The sequence below is a fragment of the Corvus kubaryi genome, unplaced genomic scaffold (genome assembly GCF_017639235.1).
Source record: "Corvus kubaryi isolate FWS band 111438036 unplaced genomic scaffold, C.kubaryi_AGA036_p1.0 37249, whole genome shotgun sequence".
NCBI classification, from domain to species: Eukaryota; Metazoa; Chordata; class Aves; order Passeriformes; family Corvidae; genus Corvus; species Corvus kubaryi.
The window spans coordinates 3,400,549-3,423,188 of record NW_024581072.1 but is presented as its reverse complement, the minus strand read 5'-3'; the positions used below and the strand labels follow the sequence as shown (position 1 = coordinate 3,423,188).

The following is a 22,640-nucleotide window of genomic DNA, read 5'->3' as shown; positions in this document are numbered from 1 at the left end:
TCTCTGTGCCACTCAGAGCTTACAAGATTTCTCAGTAATTGCTTCTCCACTCAATAAAAGCATAAGCAGCTGCTGTCATTTTTGCCAACAAAGGAGCGCCCAGAAAAGGGAGTCACACATGTGCTATAAAATTACATTTTCTTAGTCCTCTTTACTGATCTGGACCCTACTGGCTAGTCTACTTTGTTTCCTCTGTTCCTCAGCCGGCGTGGGGCTGTGGGAGTAAAAAGCTTCCTTGCAGACCTTAAAGGTTAAGATTTCTACAGAAAAAGAAAAATTTAGCTCAGCATTTAAGTTAAACTCAACACCAAACCCCCTTACTTGGTGTTTATCCAAATGAAGCAGAACAACCGCTTGTTATTCTGCAGGGCTCACTCTTTAAATAGCTTTTCCTCATGGTTAGTGAATTAGAGACTCTTGCTGCCTAAGAAGGCTTAAGCATTCACTGGAAAGCATACAAGACAAACATAAGCCACACAGTTACTTCAGAGGAAAACCTGTACCTTTCCAGTCCAGAGAGTGAAAGAAGTTATTGGCATCAGTACTACCGCTGTGTGGGGATTCTGTATCAGTAGGTGCACTTTCTGAAGACTGCTCCAGCTGGGATGCCTCTGCTTCATATTGTGCAGTGGAACCTGGCTGTCTAGGCAACTCTGGTTTCCCTATAAAACAGAATTTAAGCCAGAACACTTAGAGAGAAACTTCTCAACCCTCCACATGGCAGCTGATACTTATCTTTCAGGCTGACTGCTGTAGGAAGACAAATTACCTCCAATCTATTGCTCTGCAAATGCAAATTCCTGCCCCCACCATCTCTGAAATTAGCATTATTAACTTTGTTTCAACTGCAAAAACTGGCAAGATCCTGTTTTGAACTAGGACATTAAATCAGAATCATAGTGTAACACTCAAGCATTCTATTTATATTTGTAGAAAAATGTAATTAACACCTCACTTGTACCAACCACCCCCTAAAACATGCAAGAGCTATGAACAGTATCTGAAATAAGAGACAGAAAAACAGAAAAAAGCAAATGCAGCTGTAGAAAGACTCAGAATATACAAAGCTAGTGAAGAACATGGAGCTATTAAAAAACACCACAAAAGGGGTTAATACATTGTATGCTGCTATTAACTGCTTCTTATATTTCTTATTTTACTGAAATCAGATATTAAGTGACTCTTGTGTAAGACCTAGTAGGGCAGTTACCTACTGTTGTATTAGCTCTCAAAACCAAAGTTTTCTCAAGGCAAATTAAGAAGACTTCCTAAATTAGTCAATATTCATCTACTGTTTGAAAAAAATGGATGAATGGCTGGGAGAAACCTATTTATCTAAATTGAAATACGCAACTAGTAGAGCACTTTTTCACTCTTCCTCCACATTCTCAGTTTTAGTTCAGAGATGCTGAATAAATAGTATGTCTCAAACCGTACATGAAAGATCATGACTAATGAAAGAGTAAATTCAATTTTAATGGCAAATTTAATAAAATCACTTCACAGCACTTGCTTTTGTCCTATTCCCTTCCCACCAATCTTAAGAAATACTTTCAGTGTAATTTGAAATCCTTACATTTCATGTATCAATCAGAAAATGGAAGTGACTTAAGAACACAAGAGTAACAATGATGCAAAGCTACACACCTTAGCTTTAGAGAGCTGAGAGTTGTGTTCACAATAGGATTAAGCTAAGTTAAATAGAAAATGGTCAAAATCATAATACAAACAACATATATCCTGCTTAAAAGAAAAAAAGGCCAGCAGCAACCACCTTATATGAAAAGAAACGTACTTGACATGTACCACATTAACATAGGGTGAGATCTCACGTATCACTAAAATCACCATAGTAATCTTCATAATGCCTCTTTATCCTCAAAACACAGAGAAGGCTTAAGAGCCTGAATGAAAATGTAAAAGCTAATTACTGATATCAGGAGAAGAAGAAAGATACTGAATAGCATTAACTGGAATTAATGCAGGCATCTACAGATGAAGCACTGAATAAGCAGCATTAACAAAAAAACTCTGCTAGAACATATTAGGAAAAGTTGGGGAAATTAATTACAACATTACATGGCTATGCATAAGTATGTTGATAAAAACATTCTTACCTAAAACCATTTGTGAGGCATGCTCGCATAATTTTAACTGAAATGATACTGATGCCAGTTTAGCCAAATAAATCTCTTTCAAGTATTTGTGTCTACAAACACCGACTTTTACAATTCCATTTGCTAAAAGTCCCTCCCTGCAAATGGCCTATTCATAGCTTTAAAGCAAGCACAAGTAAGCACAGTGAAAGTAAGACAGGGATAATTATAATCCACTACTGGAGGATAACTTAAGCTCCTCCATACAAAGCATATTTTAAACTGGTATTTACAAAAAAAAAACACCTTTTAAATTTCTTTCAATTAATGGAATATCAAAAATTAAACAAAAGCCTCAAACACTAAGTACATTGAAAATTTTTTCACGTTCTTTAGTTTTTCAAGGGATTCATTACCAAATTTGGATAAAATCTCTTGTTGTTCCTCTCGGGTGGAGAAGAGGATCTTGGGATTTAGTCCCTTTATATTCATGTTATCCCAAGGTGGCTGTTCACAGCTGGGCCTATCTCTGGGCTCCACCTCTACTTCCAGATTGACTTGAAATAAATCAGGGTATTTCTCTTGTATGTCACAGGCATCCAGATCATACCTGTAAAGACACGGACAAGAAGTTTCTTGATACTGAGGGCTAACTGGATTAGACCTACTGCAGTCCAAAACAAAACTTCAAAGCATTTAGTATAAGACATAAAAAATGCTGTATTTGTTTACTTTTCCCATTTTAAACAGGTGGTATTTTTGCACACAGGGTTTTTTTGTATCATTAACAAAACATTTAGTTTCCTTAATGTGAGTAAACAAAATAATCTTACTGCAATCAAAGTCATCTACTTCCTACACTGACTATATTTCCTTCTCCCTGCTATATGTTGATGTTTGGCAGGTTAAGCAGTTTCAAAGAAAATTTCTTCCAGTCTCCTACAAAAAGGTGTCAACATACTTGGCAAATTTCACTGTAGTGGCATTTCGGGGCACAAAACCTGTATGGAACTGAATCTGAAACATCTTCATTGAAGCCATCTGTTGAAAAGAAACAGGAAACTGCATAAACCAACACGAACAGTATGTACAATGTTCTGCCTTTAACATAATGCAAAGTATTAACTGTATTAAAATATTTTAGTATTTGCTTTGCTACAAAAAACTTCCATTTAATTAGCAGTATACTTTATCTTGAAAGATTTAAATGCAGTTGAGACAGAACATAGATCTATTACTACCACTAATAAACCAAATGACCCTCAGTAAGATACGTCTCATCACTAACCTCAAAACACACTACCAAAGTCTAATGTACTTCCAGATCCTGTTCTGGAGGCTAAAATTGCATGACCTTTGTTCCGTTTCTGAGTAACACATGCTCAGAAAAATCCATTGTGCAATACAGTAGCCAAGAAATATACTTATGTCACATATAAAGGAATCGACTGAAAACAGTTTTAAATGTAGCACATTTAAAAGAGCACTTCAGAAGGCGTGCAAGGGTTTTTTTCTTCAAGTGCAACTTCAAGTCAGCCATTCATTCCAGACAGAATTTTAGGGCTTTTCTGAACTGACTCATTTTAATCACTCAACTGTTGAGAGAAAAACTACTTTCCCATGCCTGATGGGAATGTGAGTGCCCAGAAAAGGCTACTATAGAAGATTCATGTAGCTCCTGGTCTTGCACAAATCCAAATTACAGCTCACTGATCAACGTAGCCCGCATTTGTTTCCCGGCCTTAGTTACAACACCTGTGAAATAGTCTTGCCAGTTCTTACAAAGAAGTAATACAGTAATAGTCCAGAAAATACGATACAATAATTTGAATTATGAAAGCTTTCCTTGTAAATGAGCGTTTACCGAACATCATAGCCAGAAATCAAATAATACAAAAAGCACTGCCACAGGTTAAGGGGGGGGTTGATCATTCCCCTCTATTCAGCACCAGTGAAGCCCCATCTGTAATTGTGTCCAGTGCTGGGCTCCTTACTCCAAGAGACATGGATACACTGGAGAGAGCTTCTCTGATTCTTCCATCCCTACCATCGCTTTCCTAGAAGATAAACTAAACCCTCTCTCAAATTAGCTGTGAGCAAGCAGAAGACATTCACAATGCTCAGCTCTAAACACAAGAGAAATCCTGAAATGTGGTGGCTGATCTCTGTAAGAGACCTGCAGAGAACTTCAGGGGGCAATTTACAGTACATAAAACTAAGGACACATTGAATATTGTTCCATCAAACCTCCAAACCCAGATCATCACACACACTGTTGATGTATCGTGCTATAGCTGACAGCTGAGAAAATTCTAGTCTTTTCTATTAGTGAATAAATGCCAGAGAAACCACATCAAAGAAACTCTATCATGAATAAAGGTGAGGTTGTACAAGGAGCATAACCTAACCTTCACTAAATTTTATCAGTTTTATGCCCTTTTCCTGATGATGTTGATCCATACAGTAGTTATTTTTGTGCATTAAGGAATCATTTCACTGAGGTTTTTAGTTTTAAGGTGTTCTGGAAGGTTTTGTTGAACCTCTGCAACATGACAAGATTTGATACTCACCTTCCTACTCACAAAGCAGAAAAAAACCATAGGGAAAACAATTTCAGTAACAGTAACTATGTATGAATATATATGTATGTCCCACATGTACAGAAACTGGTTGAAAAACTGGATCAATTTCCACAAAGCTCCAAGCTCTAAACTTTGCACTTCCCCTCCTTATCTTTTACACAGATTTCCAAGTTTAATTTGGGTTACTCATCTGGAGAAAAAAGAACATGCCTCTCTTTTAAAAAATTTGAAGACAGGCTTCATTAACAAGTTTCTTGTGATCTTATTTGCATCCATAGTTGAATTAAAAAAGAAAATATGCATTCTCCCTAGTAGAACAAAAGTAAGAAAATTAGCTATAAAAACTGAACCTGACTTTAGAAATAGGTTATAAAACCACATGGATTTTTCTAGCCTGTTTTGTATAGGCAGTCTCTGGAATCCCACTTTTCTGCTGAGTGGTATTTTTCCTTTGTTTGCAGTTTGTGCGCACAGAATCAAAAAGTTCTGGCTTGTTGTGTAACTTAACAGACAATAATTGCTGCCTCAAAAAAGCTGGCTAGTGGCTTTCCTTACAAATATAATAATTATCAATACTGAAGTACTTTCCAAAAATGCTTACGAAAGCATCTACATGTACAGCATTAGGAGTGGACATACTCAGAAGGCTTGAAAAGGTTGAATTCACAAGTGAATGAAAACCTCAAACATTTCTATGAATGAAGAACAGTAAATATAGCAAAGTACTTAGGAGATAACTAGTAGGATACAAAACTGCAACGAAAAAAGCAAATCCTCCATTTAGGCTCTTAAATTTATCAATTACCTTGGCTTGTAGTCGTCCTCCTAGAGTTGACCTGGCATGATAGATCACAATGAGAACATCTCCTTGGACTGTTATACCCAGTGGGATTACTGCTTTCCCATCTTCAATTTTAAACTCCCTAAAGAAAAAAAAAAAAAAAAAAAAAAAAACAACAAACATAACCACAGCTAATTTAATTTAAAAGAGATTAAACAGAGTACTACCTTAGTATTTAGCCTGCTTTCTCCAAGGCCTTCAGTAGCTGAAAAGCTAGACAGATTTCTGTATTCTCTCATTTCTCTTGTCTATGATTACCCACATCTAGTAGTGTTAGTATTTGCAATTCTTGTACAGACACCAGAGCTCTACAGGGGCTAATAAGCAGTCACCTTGCAGCTGCCATGCCTGTGGGATCCTTACAGTTTCCATGACTGAGACATAACACTGTGCTTAGCACAAGTACATCAGGGATCAAAGTTCCCAGTCTTACATCACATGGAGTGAGAAGAGGGTCTTGCTCACTGTCTTGCAGTGTCCAGGGTGCCACCCCACCATCACATCCACTGTTCTGCAAGACTAGATCCAAGCTGCTGTAACAACCACATTCTCTTCCCGATGATTTACCTTTCAAGATCAGGTAAAAGGGGACAGAGGAATCTAGAAACATGTAAATGGTATAATCCAGAAAAACAAAACTTGCTTCAGAGCAAGTTGTAATCTGTACTTACTTCATTTTGTCATATTCCTGGGATGTAGTGGTTACTCTTTCATCCCCCACATAAACCTCACAAAAAGGCCTGCAGCCATTACGCTGCTTACTGAAAAGCGGAACGGGAGTCATGACAATTGATCTGACCAGGATGGGCTTGCTGTGAGGAATAATGGGTTCTTCAGCCATCATGTCACACATGTATTCAATGTATCTGCCAAACCAGAAGGTACTCATTTAGTCAGAGCACAAAATTCTAAGAAACGGGTGAAGGCACAAGGAAGTTACTTCTGTTCTTATCCAGTCGCTAAGCCTTGGTAAGTGTTAACAGTGAAACAGTGGGAACACTTAAGACCACCTCCAGTGAACAGATTTTCAAACCTGATAGAATGACACAAAAGGGTTTGTAGCTTTACATATATTAACTTCTAAAACAAACTAGCTGCTATTTCAAAAGGTCTTAAAACACTAAACTAGGAGAACTACTTATTTTGTGTCTTATACATAATGGATCACTCAAATCTTCCTAAAGGCTTTAAATTTGTCCTAATAGATATTATTTTGTGGAGAACCCCTTAAGTATACTCAAACTAAATGTGTACAAAAACATAATCTGTCATTTATAGTGAACTAATACTTTACCCACCCCTCAAAATTTAGTCCTTTTTGTAGGAAACACCCTTACTAACAGTGTCACTTGCTATTCAGACTTTATGGTTGTAAGATCTATCAAATTAAATCAAATAACCAGTTGAAAACATTTGTCAAAGTATATGCAAGTCACCTCTGCATACACTCCTTTAAAAAGCACTAGGCATTTTTACCCAACTGACTGAAAAAACTTCTGGTATTCCCACAGACCTTGCAGTGTTCTGACACAATAAAACCTACTGTAACAACCAGGAAATATGAAGTAATTCTTACACATGTGGAAGAGGATTGTGTAATTAAGAAAGCATTCAAAAGCTCTGCATACCCTTGTCTTCATTCCTGACACTTCTTCACTACAGGTCATACTTGACCCACTTCTGATGGGTACTTACAGGCTCAGAAAATTCAGAACTACCTTCTATACACAATAAAGCAAAATACATGGAAAAACACGTTTGAACGCAGACATTACTGAAATAATCTATCTTTCTAAAAACATCCTATGCCATATTCAGAATTTAATAACTACTTGCTTCAACAGTACCTTTTATGAGAAGGCCAAATGCCAGGTGGACAGCGTTTCATACTGAACATATAAACAGCAGCTTCAGCAGTAGTGAAAAGACGACAAAAACACAGGAAGGAACAAACTACAACAGCAGATGCTGCTCTTCCATCCTAATAAAAAAAAATAGCTTTGTTAGTAAACCTAGTGGAAAAAGCATTATACAAGTTACTGAAGAACATCCTATTATGTATCCTATATCCTGTCATTATTTAATGTCGTGACGTCCAAGGTCCAGTGCCATGATTTGATTTGAAGTTTGTATCTGAATGTGAGACGTTTTCATTTCATTTCCACACAACACAAAATATATTACGTATTACCTTCTTCTTCAAATGCGAATAATTACTTTAGCTGAACACTATTTGAAATTTTCAGTTGATGTTCTTTACCTTACTGTCAGTAATACCCATTTTTTAGGTTTGTTTCCTGGCTGCTATCTGAAATCCCAGATCAGTGCTATTTTTGACTGACAGCCATGGGCTTCTGCTCAAAGGGAAGTACAAAGATTCAGAAGAACTAAACCACACTAAACTCTTTAGACTTCTGTCTAAAGCTGTTAATAGCTTGCCAAGAAACCAAGAGAAGGAGATTAAAACATTGAACTTCTTTCTGCAGGAACCCCAGCTACATACATATCCATAGATACATCCCTATATTTTAAAAGGCAGAAGATTTGAAAGAGGTACTGGTTAACAAAACAGCACTTCTCCAGGTTTGTTTGCTAGCAACATGGAACAGAATTTTTATCATTGATTTCTGATAGTCCTCGTGTACACTTTTTACATCACATCTGGCACACAGCCACATATATAAAAAAGTTTCCCTCACACATGAGGAAAATGAATGAGTTAGGTGCCTTGAACAAAAGACTTCAAAGGAAAGATGTTACAAAACCTGGCGCTAATTCATCACATGAGCTTCTTACCTACTTGACACAATCATGTGACACTGAGGTATTAGAAGTATCACATTAATATAGAACTAGATGCCTAACCTCACAGCAGCACCAAAAAATATGTTGGTTTCCAGGAGATGACATTAACTGACTTTTTACTTGCAAAACACTGCATAACACACAAGTATGGTTTGTCAGATTAACAAATCCTGATTTTGACTCTGATAGTGATATTCCCTATTGACTGCTATACCATATCAACAAACAGGTTTTGAATGCTTTCCAGCAGCATTGCAAGCATTGTCACAGTCATGTTTCTCTTTTTACTGTACAGTAAAATGTCAAAATTTCACATTCAATTCTCTTAAGTGTAAGAGTGACCTCATTTTTAAAACCTGAGCAGAGTTACTATCCTTTAAATTCATTCCTCCCCCACACCATGTTTGACATGAAGTGGCTCTATAGACAGTTTTATTGCTTTTTTTGGTTGTATCGAAGTTAATAATACTTTGGAGAATAGTGAAAGTTACAGAGCAATCTGCTGCCAGCAAAAGGAAGTAAACCAGAAGTCTCACAGTCAGTTTCTGACATTCTGTGGCTACAGATTACATTCTGAATGGACAGTAGTGGGATATGCAGTGTACACCCATCTATCACACAGAAGACAAAAAAAGGGAGCAAATAGCGAAAGAGTGCAGTTGATTTCTTTTTCTCCCAAATATCTTAATACAACCTTATTCGCCTTAATACCACCTCTACACTGCATTTCACTCTAAATGCAAGTAAGCAAGGACTACATTACCCTACTAATTTCCCTAAGGAGAAAATTGATGCAAGTAACTTCCCTACAAACACAGTAGGAAAGAATTGACCTTGGGGCTTCCATCAAAGAAAGCCAGTAACAGTCCCCAACTGAATGGATACTAGCACCCTTATTTACAGTTTAAAGCTCTATTGAACAAAGCACTTCAGACTAAGACCAATTTCTTACAAGGCAATGCACAATGCAAACATTTTTCTGGTCTTGTTTCAGCCATAAATGCATGTTCTTGCATATGCTATAGAGATTCTGAAGATTTGGTGCTCGTCTTGCTGGCCAGCCACATTCAGAAACCTGCAGTGAGAGAGACAAGAGACAGTAGATGTGAGAAACAGTATTATATAGTCACATATACACAACTTAGGTTATGCAAATGTCTAAGAAGCAATTTTACACTTTATTGCCACCTTCATGTTGAAATTAAGCAAGATGCTCAACAAAAGTAGTGTTACACAGTGTAAACACCGCTTTTTAGAATGAAGTGCAATAAAACTTCAGTCCTGCCTACAACTCTGCTGCACTAGAAGTATCAACAACTCAGATTACTATCTGAAATATTCTTAAAGCAAGGAATAAAGTAAAACAGCTTTCAACTTAATTTGTGCACATATATTTAAGCCAGAAAAAGTTTTAAAACCCCAAAAACAAATAACAAAAAAAAACCCCAAACAAAACAACAAAAAAAAGAAAGATTAGGCTTCTTTTAATATTTGTCCTTTGTTCAAAAAGCTTGAATGGTTCAGTAATATTCCTTTGGTGCTTCAAAACAGTAACAAAAAATCAGCTTTACTGCTAAGAACCTATATCCTTGAAATCAACTGTCCAGTAAGGATGTAGTATATGAAACTCGATTCTTGGGGCACTCAAAACACCTAAAGAGTAGATATATTCAGGATCAAGGAAGCAAGTTACAAACGAAGCTTCTTCTTTTTGTTTTAAGTCTCAACCGCAATTGCCAGATGTTGAAGACCAAGTTTTCCTATCAGCAACATGTCTTCCTATCCAGATAAGGAGTTCAAGGGTTACTGAGATGAATTACCTGAACTGATTATCACAAAAAATTGTGTTTGTGCTAAGCACAGGAAAAAAGGCTGAAATAAACAGTCTAAGTCTCCTACAACTTTTCATTGTACTCTAGTATTTTAATTTATAAATAAGATAATTTCAGAAAGCATCACTTTGTAAGAGATTTAAATAGTGCATTCCTTTGTTAGTGCAAGCTTATGTAAAGTCACCAGTAAACAAAGAAAAGCTAAGGCAAAAAGTCCTTTCTATCCCTGTTCGCCACAGGATTCAACATGGGCTTAAGTACATCTCAAATATTACAACAGTAGTGTGTGCTTGTTTCAGCAGAAGTAATTTTCTTCATAGTAACTAAATGAGGCTGTGTTTTGTATTTGTGAGGGAAACAGTGCTGATAACACAGGGATTTTTTTTTTAATTGGTAAGCAGGGCTTACACAGAGTTGAGGTATTTTCTGCCTCTCACATCACCTCACCAGCAAGCAGGCTTGGGGTGCACAAGAAACTGGGAAGGGACACAGCCAGGACACCTGACCCCAGCTATCCAAAGGAATATTCCGTTACACAGGACATCATGCCCAACCCATAAAGCTGGGTAAGGGGAAGAAGGTAAGGGGAAACATTCACAGCAATGGTTTTTGTCTTCCCAAGTAACCATCATGCATGATGGAGCCTTGCATTCCTGGAGATGGCTGTATACCTGCCTGGCCATGGGAAAAGGCAAATGAATTCCTTGTTTTGTTTTGCTTGCACCCTGTGGTTTTTGCCTTACCTATTAAACTGACTTTGTTTCAACCCACAAGTTCTCACTTTTAGTTTGTGATTCTCTCCCCAATCCTACCAGGGAGAAATAAGGTAGCAGCTGTGTGGGTTTGGTTGCTGGCTGAAGTTAAATCACAACACTGCAAAAGAATCATATTGAAGCACTGCAGCTTCAGAACAGAACAGAGCCTAGAAAAACAGGTGTATTCAAAAAAGCAGAGTACTAACTTTTTTCCTTTTTATTTACCATTTACTTTCTACTCAAACCCTAGTTTTCTTACAAGATGTAAGAAAAACAACACCACTTTCTGCTGCTTTGGCTTTAAGCTCAAAGCGTCCCGATAATTAGCAGAATGATGGATAGTGCACAAACTGTCAGAGCAACCCATTCCAAGCAAGACTCAAAACTAGCAGAGAAGACTTCAAAACTACCATTAATTTTAACCAAGATTAAAGAAATTCGTAGAAGTTCCACACATAGCAAACAGCAAGAAACCAGTAATACGTAATTTCACAAATACCTTCTAAGCAAAGTGTCAGAATTAAGAATTTTAGAAGCTGTTCTTCTCTGATCATGTTTAAGGCTTGCCACTATCATCTTCTGCAGGCACTAAAGTAAAACTAAGCTTCTATGGGTTCCTACACAGCTGCTCTCATCCAGCACTGAGCAATGAAGTTAGTGAGTACTGTTGGAGATCTCAATTTTAAATATAGGCAGGTCAGCATTCCCAAATACAATTAAAGAGTTTGTTTCCAAGTAAAATACTTGCCTTCCTAAAGTTGTCATGAACCTGTAATGTTTCAACAAGTTATGACCTACTATGACTTCCCAACAAAACCAAAATCATATTACCATTCTTAGTACCAACACATCAGAAATATCAGGTGTATAAACACCTCAGACTTGCATAACCAAAAAATCCATTTCCAGAGTAAGCAAATTCCAAGTCACAGAATTTATCATTCCACAAACAAACTGATCACTTGGTAGGATGAGGAATAAATCAGTTCACTACATCAGACTTTCCAGCAATTTAGTGCTAAAAAGAATTGCTGAACATTTTGCTTTGAGGAACCTGCTACAAAAAATTATGAATAGATGTCCTGCATAATCAAGCTTTTTTTGCCTCCCATCTTGAATAGCTTCTGCCTTAACCTCATACTGAACCAGATACAGATAAAGAAGCTGATTGCATTCATCCAAAGAGGCAGTAATTTCTTTCATGTGTGACAGTCCTTTATCTTGTTTACAAGGAAACAAAAGGAAGTGATAGCACCAGAAAGAATACATTAAATATACCTCACCCTGATATGTTAAGTCAACTCTGACAACTGAAGTAATGCTAAGGATGGCTCTGCATAATAAGGCCCAAAAGGCATTATTATTCTGTAATAAATAATGGTTCTAGACTCTCTTCTTAGCAGATAATATTGTGTGGAAGGGGCATGATCACTACAGACTGTTAAGGTGCTGGACAATTCACAACACAGTAACAGTCTCAACTGTTGAGCCTCTTACAGGACAGTTGAGGTTTACTTAGAAGCAGAGACTGAAGTCCAGTACCTCAGCACCTAACACGATGTTCTCAATACCTTGTGGCTGAATTAGGCAACGCCTTCATATTAGTATCAGAGAAATTGCCAGAAAGGGTGATGGAGGCTCAGCTAAGCTACAGTAATACTGACGACAGTGGGAAGAATCAGTCAGCTATGGCTGAGTCATAATGAGAATCAAATGGTATGTAGTGGGACAAGGAGAAATTCCAGGGAACAGGTTATGCAAATCAGTCACCACATCCTTGATAAAGGAAAATGGCAGAATACATGAGAGATTGAAATTTTAGTAAGACTTTAATTACTTTAAGGATTCTCCACTTAAATTTGAAACACATAAGGTACCTGGACTTTTTTTCAAAGATACCACCATCCGAGAAAAAACAGACTTTAGTCAGTAAGATTAAGGATTAGTCTGCTACCAGTTAAGTCTGGATTTAAAGCAAAGACAAGCAGAGTAAAGGTTACTCTTCAAGCTTGTGTTTATACTTATTCTTTTGTCACCTTTTGATTAACCTACTTTAACCTATTTTACAATAAAAAGCTGAAGGTATCATGAAAACATTCTATTGCAAGGCCTTTTAGAGAAATACACAAAAATTATACATACCCTGTTATGGAATCTTGAAGGCCTGTATGTTCTTGGAGAGAGATTGTACACAGCATAATGGCCAGGATGTTTAGAGTCCAGACACAACCGCACATCTTCTATGTTATTTTTGATAGCAGATTCCACACCTTCCGCTGGAAAGGACATCACTGAAGACAGAACAAACAGGTGAAATTTTTCAATGAGAAATTACATTATATAAGAACAATGAGAAATTATATTTAAGAAAGATACAGCTATCATACCAGCAATTCTGGAAGTGATGTATGATATATCCAAGTCTCCTTTTGCATAACTGAAACAGAACAACTCGGCGTTAATACTGGGAGATATAACCATTCAAGCCATAAGTCTAAAAGCCATCTCTCTTCAGGCTGCACACACCACCATGAATAATGTTTCATTTCTTCCATCTGAGGCTTGTTACCTCACACTTCAAGAGTTTCAGAACAGAGCTTTCAGAACAGATACTGTGTATAAGCAGTTACTCCTTTAAATAACTTGCACCAAAACCATCTGTGGGATTTTGTACAGATGCCTCCTTTACTCTTTAACTCACTCCTCCAGCCCCTGCTCTTACCGATAAATATTCACCGTAGGGTGTCAGTTTGAAAGCCTAATGAGGATACATTAACATCTTTAATGAAGATTATCTCAATGCTTAAAAGAAAGACTACTAGTTCAACATCAAAGTTTAAATTACGTAACTCTGGCATGTTACTATCTGGCAGATGGCCATGCTGCCCAATACCCAAATTCCACGCCAACAGAGTGTTAAGAACACTTGCCTGCTAGCCATTCAGGAAGGACTCTGGCAGTCACACTCAAACCACCACCAGACTTGTCACTGCCAGGACTGAAGTTCCTTTGCAGCTGGTGAGCCGATGGGTGCCCCGCTTGATTACCTACACACCCTGCACTCATACAGTCAGACCAGGCTTCCTTACCAGTTGGACCCCATGTTTCCCACAGCAGAGTCCCAGATCTCTGGTTGCTTTAAGTAATTTAATCCTGGTGCAGCAACCGAGTAACAGCTGCAGCGGCTGCCTCCCAGGAGGGACTGTGAACAAAGGAAACAGTGGGCTTTTATACTCCCACAGTCTACAGGTGCCAAAGTCTGGGGTCTTCCTGCTGAGTCCTCAGCTCCTGCTGTGTCTCACCTGGCTGGGTCACAGGCTCCTGTGCCAAGGGTTGGCAGTTCCTGACCTCTTGCCTCAGGCTCCCACCCAGAGCTCAACCTGCAGCTCCCACTGCAGCTGCACCCTGAGCTACCTGCACTCAACAAAGAGGGTACCAGAATCTCTTTCCTCATTTAAATCATTCTTCCAAAAATTCACTTCCAGAACTCCCCTAGTGAGCAAGGCATTAATCATTACTCATTTCTCTCTCATACAACTGTGCACAGTTTAAAAGAGCAGCCTTTTAAAAAAATAATCTCCCAGTAGTAATATTTTTAATTTATTTAGGTCTATTCACTGCACCTTTACCTAATCATCCACATTATGTCAGTAATTAACTAATTTAAGACCACTATAATTTTTTTGTTTCTATGGTACCTGCTATGTAGCAGAACAAAAAAGCAAGAGAAAAAAACTGAAGAGACACAGTGCGGGCCAGCACCCTTGAGTATAACTACATAGGTCTGCACTCCTGGATTGGCAAAGTAAGAACAAATCTCACCTACAGAATTTGATTTAAACATCCCTAACTTAAACATCTCAGTAGCCTATTAACTCCAGAATATCAAAATGTCATCAAAACACTATGATGCATATTTAGTGAATTCAGAGACACTAACAAAACTTTTATATCCCAACAAAGTTTCAAGACACTACTTAGCAGACCTCAGATACTGCACTCAACTTTTGACACACCAAGAGAGAACATTAAGTTTTGATTCTTTACTGCTTGCTAGTGATCATGGAGGTTAGAGGGAGGATTGATTAAAAGACTATTGAATATACAAGGATAGGTAGGAGAATTTTATATTAGGGGGAAAAAATTCCTGAATTCAAGGCCATTAAACAGTATTTATGCAGAAAGGCATAATCAGCATCCTAGCAATGATAATGACTCATTGTCTCAAACTGAAACCACAAGGAAGTTTGTGTAGACAAAGCAATAAATAAAAAACAAAAAACAAAACCTCAGGCTTGAGAAACCCTGCAGAAGGAGATAGACAAATGGCCACAATTTCAAAATTTTTTGCGCCTTTGGAAGGACATAAGTCATTATGTAAGATCAGGTGGTAATCCTGTTGCAGCCAAACTAATGAAGGCAGAAATTTACATTCAGAGCTAATAACGATTGCTTACTAAAATTTGTGATGATTGTTGTCCTTTATACAGATGAGAAGTGTCAAATGCTATTTGTTGGCTACATCAAACAACTTCAAGCAAGAAAATATGTTATCATTGTAATATCCATTTTTTTGTATCAAGATAAAGGACCACCTAATACAACAGCTGTAGAACACAGAACCACTATCCTGAGGTTAAGCAGCAACTTGTAACAGGCACAGAACTGAAGAGCAAAAAAACCAACAGTACTCACACCCATTTCCTTGGGAAGACTTCCAGATACTGAGTTATTACTACCCATACCACTCAACTCAGCTGTGGTTTTTACATTTGTCTAAATTGAAAAGCAACACAAGGAGCATGGATCTCACCATATACATATTGATGTAAGAGTGCAGTTTAGTACATGAACAACAGAGCACAGCACAGCCAACTCAAGCTTTTTATTTTCCAGGAGTATTCCAAGCATGTGACTGTTACACTGAAAAAGCTTAAGAATGTTTGCGCACTCTTAATTAAAATGAAGCTTCTAACTGCAAAATCAACGCAAGTCTTCAGAACACGTCCATGTCCTTGAATTCATTGAACTTTTTCTGAAGATTTCACAGCTATTTCAGTAGTAAGAGCTGAACACAAGGTAGTCTGTTTCCAGTGAAGTGTTTTACATGAGAATGGTAACTGAGATTTCTTTAAATGGTAAGAAATTTAAAGAATTTTCTTACTTTAGAAGAAGAAAATTCTTCTTCTTCAGAAGAAAAAAATGTGTATTCTTCACATTGGTAAGAATTCCTATGCATTTCAAGATACAACTCTCTTAACTAAAAATCATAAATAAGGTCTTTCCTTTCATATCCTTAACAGCAGAAATTTCGTTTACATAGCAGTTTTGTAGGCAGGTGATAAGAGATGGAAAGCATGGAAACATGGACATACATAGAGGGTTTCCAGCCCGTGATTCAACATGGGAAATTCTGTGTGCTTTTAAGGGTCTAATTAAGCTCAACAAAAAAGTACAATATGACACCAACATTTAGTCACTTTTCTGATGATAGCAGGCTACTTCAAAACTGGGACTACTTCACAGTCTAGTGGACTAGACTAGTCCACTTTTTCCTTACCATATCTAATGGCAGCCTACAAGAAAGCTGGAGAGGGACTTTTTGCAAGGGCAGGATATGAGGGAATGGCTTTAAACTGAAAGAGGGCAGATTGATACTAATCTGGTCTAATTGAAGGTGCCCATTGCTCAGGGGTTAGAATCAGATGCTTCTTCCAATCCAAACCACTGTTTGAGTCTATGAAATGTAGCAAATAAGACATGAATCCTGATTTTGCAAAAACACGCGTTAAAAACTTCTCACTGTGTAAATGGTTGGCATTATCATTCCTGCCAGAGAGTAGCTGCACCTAAAGACCACAAGTAATATTAAACAAAAGGCCATTCCAGCAAATTAAAAACAACAAAACTAAAATTAGCAACTGAATTCACAGAATAAACTACTTAACATACAGAACAAAATTCTACAATAGTGCATAGTTACCTTCTGTTTAATAACAACTGAAGATGACAAAGAACAAAGAATGACAGACTAACCAGCATAGCTACAATGTGAGCATATAAACCATTAAGTTAAATACTGCCCTAACATGAAGCAATAAAATTCACATCAATCTGTTCCCACTTGGTTTTGCTTCATAAAACTGAATTAATCATTCAACTACCTAGTGCAATGCAAAGATCCATGAAATAAAGTATTAAACAAAAATAAAATAACATTAAAAGCAAAGAAAGCAAGCATAAAAGGTTGCTAATTGTTCCTAGATTACTACATTATAACCTCTTCAGCAAAAGAGATCGTTCTGACAAAGTAGACTGATCACAAGTTTTGCCAGCTGCTTTCAATACCAGTGAAGATCAGATACTTAAAACATTCAGCTATGTTTTTTGCCAGGGCATTTGTAACCTGTATGGATGCAGGTCTCAAGCATAAAAACTGATCAAGGGCACAGAAGCTCCATATGCAAGAAACTGATCATCTTAGAGATATGCTGTGGCTGCACCACTGCAAGGCTGAGCTTTCAGGCACACAAGGGCACATCTGCTGGATCCAAGTCCCCATCGGTGCAGATGGTGTAATTTCATAAAGCAGTGCATATCTTCTCCATCTCCACCCTGGTACCTGCTTTTAAGTCCGTTTGTAACGAGGGCTGAACCTCTGTTGCTCTTTGTTCTCTCTCATATAACTATAAGCTGCTGCATCGGCCTGACCTGAATCTGTAATACAGGTTATGACACTTGCAACTGAGGTGGCTTGGGTGACAACGAAGATGTTCACTCTCCTGTTCCTACCAGCCTGTAATGTGTGTTTTAGTTGTTAGATTTTATTTATTATTTATTTATTAGGACTAACAAGAGATCAAAATCAGAATCAAGCTAAAGGTAGCTACAGAAAAGAAAAAATTAACTTTCTTTGTCATAACTACAAAACACTTAAATCTTACACCATAGTTTGGATTCAGTGAGAGAGAAGTCTGTCTGCACACAAAGGAAGCAATTCCATAATTCAGAAAAGCAATGGTAAGTAGGAAGGAGAGAGCCTACCTAATGAAATGACAGACTCCAACATGAAAAGTGCTTAAGTGGGGTGAGGAATACGCATGACAAAGAAGAGACATTTTAATTTTTCCAGAATGTCTGCTTCTTATGTTGGTTGAAGAGTTTTGGAAAGAAAGGCAGTCAAAGATGCAACAGGAGAAGAGGTCATCTCACATCATTGATCACACGTATCCACAAGACAAGTTTGTGAAGGCAGAGAAAGAACATGACAAACAGACATGCCCCACCATAGACGCAAAGAAAGAATTAACAATTCAGCTTGATTAAACACAGTTTAAGATTGTACAAGCCCAGTGGTGGAACTCTCAGCAACACACGATGTTCAATTCTAGCAATGTTAAATACCGAAGCCTACCTTAGGCCCTACAGAACAGTATGTATTGGTCATGCTAATTCATGTTTTGCCATTTCACTGAACTGTTAAATACAGTAAGGATTCAAAATAAAAGACAATACAAAGAATGAAAGCTACATAACTCAGGGCTGCTAAATAATACTGGCAAATTACAAGTGGAGAGAGTTTCTCTTTCAGTCACTGGAAAATAAGTATTGAAGTAATTGATTCTCACTAGAAGAATTACATGCTTGGCACATTCCTTTTTCCACTCCTCAGCCCAATGACTAAATCCACTTAGATAACACAAGAAAAGAAAAACAGTTGTATGGAGACAGAAGGTGCTCCACAAAACCCAGATTTGCTTATGATAGTGCAGAACTCAAACAAAAATTTGACAGTTTCACATATTGTGTCAAAGGTGATGTTCAAGAGTCACCTAAACATAGACCCTTATTCAACCAACCGAGTCCAAAATATCTGAGAGGGACTGATCACCTCATGATGAATCTTGGGACATAGCATACACTGTCTGACAATCCTCTGTCAAACCACCACAGTCCATACAAATGTGTATCCCTCAGTAGCTTGAAATGGTCTGTGGCTAATTGATCTTACTTGGATATGACAATACTCACCCATTAAAAGCTACAAACCAGCATGAGGTAAAACAACTACATTTTCAAGATAATTCTAGTAAACATCCACATGTGACTTTCCGCAATTCAAGCAAGAGGAAAAATAGTGGGTTTTCCATTGACTAATATTTAGTAAGTTCCACAAGCCATGCACTAAGCTGTTGTGTTCAGCCACAGAACACTAACTAGCAACTGTAAAGAGGCATACTAAGTCTCAACAAGAAGACAGACGCAAGACTTATTTCAGGCAGTCACCATAATCTACACAAACAATTGCAGAGAAGAGCATGAGAACTGACCAGAACCTTTTCAGACAGCAAGTACTCACTGTCCAGTACTTCAGAAGTTGCTAGATGAGCTCTGCAGATGTGGTTGGATGTACAGTTACTGTTTTACTCCTTGCCCACTACACTTACTATGGAAGCAAAGGAAATCACACAAAGCAAAAAGCTATACACATCTGTAAGGTAAAAGAAATAAAAATAAGGTGTAGGCATAGCATAAGCCATTCCATATTAAAATGACAGTTTTAGACAGTCCTAATACACTGCTAGAAAAGGGAAAAGAGGCATAAGATGAAATTCAAAAAAGTAATTGAACTTCCAGTAGCCTTTAAAGAAGAAACCACTTGCAAGGGCAGGAAGAGAAAACTTCTTCCAACATAACTAAGTGATGGAGGCACACCCAGAAAGTCATGTGGAGTCAAGAGAATAAGAAAGTGAAGTGTAGGAGCACTTCAGATGTATGTAGTGTACAATAAAAACATAGTAAGATCTAAGCCATGGGAAAGTAGGGCTTGTAACTTTGTCAAAGCTGCTTTTCATCATGCAATAGTTTGTAGCCCTTGTACACCTCCCTGTCCTGTGTCCGTGGGAGAAGAGTTTGATGCCACTGTCCCTGCTGCCATGAAGATTTTTTGCCTTTTCTTTTATACCCCTACTATACCTTTTTACAACTTCTGTATTCTTAGTGCTTTTTGCCTGCATTCTTGGACTTGTTTGTTCAGCTAGAAGACTAAACATTTTAGAAGCTTTGTAAGTAAGGGTTAGTGTGCCCCAGACCCCAAGGTCCTCTCCAGAACACATTCTGTAAACTAAGATAGAACCATCCAAGGGAAGGTTCCTTGGGGAGGGGGGCTCATTCAAGCCTCTCACTGGGGAATTTTTGATAGATATGCTAATTAGTAAGACCTGTAATGTTATACCAGATCTATTGAGGTGTGCATTTCTGTGCATTCGACCTGGACATGATGCACCTATTAGGGATCCTTAAAACAAATACCAAGGTAAAATCCCTTCTAACCATGTTTGACTCTTGATTTTAAGACCAGAAAAAGGCATCATCCCAGTTACTTCTATAGAAAGCTTAAGGACAAACCAAAGCTGCGCAGCTTTTGCAACCTTTAAAAAATAGAGGACCTGGCCTTTCTGAGCCATATATAGAAGTTAAAACAGACTAAGTGTAAGAGCAAACAATTAAAAACACACTCAAAGTGGCTACAGAGGTGCAGTATCTATAAATCTGACTTACCTGATCATTAAAAATACTTTAGAGCAGTACTATGCATAAGTTCTGAAAAAGCCTACATAGGAAGAAATAGATTTCACAAGCTGTAACACAATAGCCCAATTAAAGGGACACAAAGCCTACAATGAGAAAGAGTTCAGTGTTCTTTCAGAGGCTCTAGTTCCAACATGGTACTCAGTAGTGACCTACCTGCTCTTACTAGAACTAAGAAAACCCTTTAACACTGCATAGAATTTTATTATGAGCTAAAAATGTATAAATTGTACAGATTGATTAATATTGATCATAAGGAAGTATTAGAAACATTTGAAATGGGACTGACAACCTGATTAGAAAAGAATAATCACACAATACGAATCTGAAAACATACACATCTAAACATGAGAGTATTCATCCAGGCAATGCAGGGCAAAGGAGACAAACAGTGGAGTTCCTCTCAGACTGTCTTGAATGCATAGGATTCCACCTGAAAACTAAACTGAAGGGCTTACTTCCCTGAAGTTTTTTTCCCCTCCTAACATCCATTCCCTTGATTTGCACCTTTCACCACTCAATCGTTTTAATTTGTTTCTTATTCATTAAGGCCCTATCTAATATTTCAATTCTCCATGCTGCTCCAGTCCCACCTGCTCATCTCTTACAAGTTTTCACTATTTAAAATACAGCAGGGCAAGTAATACTTATGGACAGGCTCTTGCTGCAACATTGTCAATTCTCATATATAACTAATGAAGTAACTTTTGTATTAACATCATTCATAAAATCTCAGGGGTTAGCTACCAGCTATAACAGCTCAAACTTGGAAAAATATGCTGAATTTACCATTTTTGGAGTAAACTCCTGAGCCTTCATTTAGAACTCTTACCAGTACAATTTTTTTTTTTTTTTTTTTTTACTCACTTGGCCACAGACTGGATAACTTTAGAAGATGTATCCTTAATATTAGTGAAAAATCGTTCTGTTCCACCCCTCAGAATATCAAAGAACCCTCCATAAGTCTGGTCACATTCCGCAACGGTCAGGCCTAGAGTAGTCGAATAAAAATAATTGTACTTTATTATGGAGCCCATTCCAGGATATGACTTAAAGTATATTGCCTATAAAGCTGGAAGGAAGTGAATACACATACAGGCTACACTTTGCTGTAAGGCTCACAGTTCTAAAGCTCTCCTTAACTATGACCTATGCAAAAAAATAGTACTTCCTGAAGTCAGGAGGTACTAGTGATATACCTAACACAGTGTTCAATTTGCTGTCTGTATTATGAGACAACAAGGTAAAAAAATTCTGCAAGTAAGGCATATGTTTCATATTGTCAATGCAGCAAAACATTGCTTTGCTTAAGTATCAACATCTTAAAGTGCAGCTTATCATTAGCAGAAAACTTGTCTCCAGTAGACACACTTTAATGCAGAAAAAAGCAGCTGGAATAAGCTTAAGGTTTAAGCACAACATCCCAGATAGCACATCACAGCACAATATTCCTATTAACATCATTGCATACAACAAACAGTAGGCATTCTAGCACGAAACAGATGACTAGGCAGACTTTTGATTATAATTGCATTAGGAAGCTGGATTCTTCCACAGAAATAGATATACACATAATATTAGTGCTATAATTATTACCCAATATTAACATTTCCCCTGGAAAATTAATATCCATTGTCTCATTGACACTTCACCATAATTAATATCAAGCAAGAAATATCAAGCTGGAAGGAAAACTGAATACAATATGAAATAGTCCCTTGATATCTTCCACATTAATTGAAGTGCTTCATATTCATATGTAATAGTTAATATGGGTGCAGAAAGAGTAGTAAAAAACTAGATGTAAATAAACCTATCAAGCATCTTATTTTCTTTACTATATTAAGTATTTTCAACTGAATGTACTCTGGAATATCCATTTCTACAGAATAAGTACTTCAGCTTTTAAATGTGTAATTCGGAGACATGTTTTGGTTGATTCCACTTAGTTCTGATAGTCCAACCTCTGTTTTTCCCAGATGGAACCCCAACTCCTTCTCCTCACCACTGATGTCCTATGGTGCAACCATCTCCTGACGTCTGGCCTGGACAATGCTCCCATAATCAGCAGGGCTCAAGGCAGTAGCAGCTATAGTGTTTCTAGTATCCAGTGCTGACTGGATAGTCACTAGACCGCA

General features: G+C 37.6%; 1 protein-coding gene across 2 annotated transcripts in view; it reads right to left on the bottom strand.

Annotated features, from left to right (window-relative positions):
• Positions 1-22,640, bottom strand: part of GAK (cyclin G associated kinase) — a 68,261-nt gene that overhangs the window by 25,078 nt on the left and 20,543 nt on the right. For both annotated transcript variants that reach the window (XM_042023483.1, XM_042023484.1), the window contains exons 11-20: positions 21,370-21,493; positions 13,299-13,348; positions 13,054-13,202; positions 9,277-9,399; positions 7,367-7,500; positions 6,191-6,385; positions 5,484-5,601; positions 3,058-3,137; positions 2,513-2,706; positions 504-662 (exon numbers count right to left, since the gene is read on the bottom strand). In XM_042023483.1, coding sequence (XP_041879417.1) covers positions 504-662; positions 2,513-2,706; positions 3,058-3,137; positions 5,484-5,601; positions 6,191-6,385; positions 7,367-7,500; positions 9,277-9,399; positions 13,054-13,202; positions 13,299-13,348; positions 21,370-21,493 — 1,326 coding nt within the window. The remainder of the gene's footprint in view (positions 1-503; positions 663-2,512; positions 2,707-3,057; positions 3,138-5,483; positions 5,602-6,190; positions 6,386-7,366; positions 7,501-9,276; positions 9,400-13,053; positions 13,203-13,298; positions 13,349-21,369; positions 21,494-22,640) is intronic.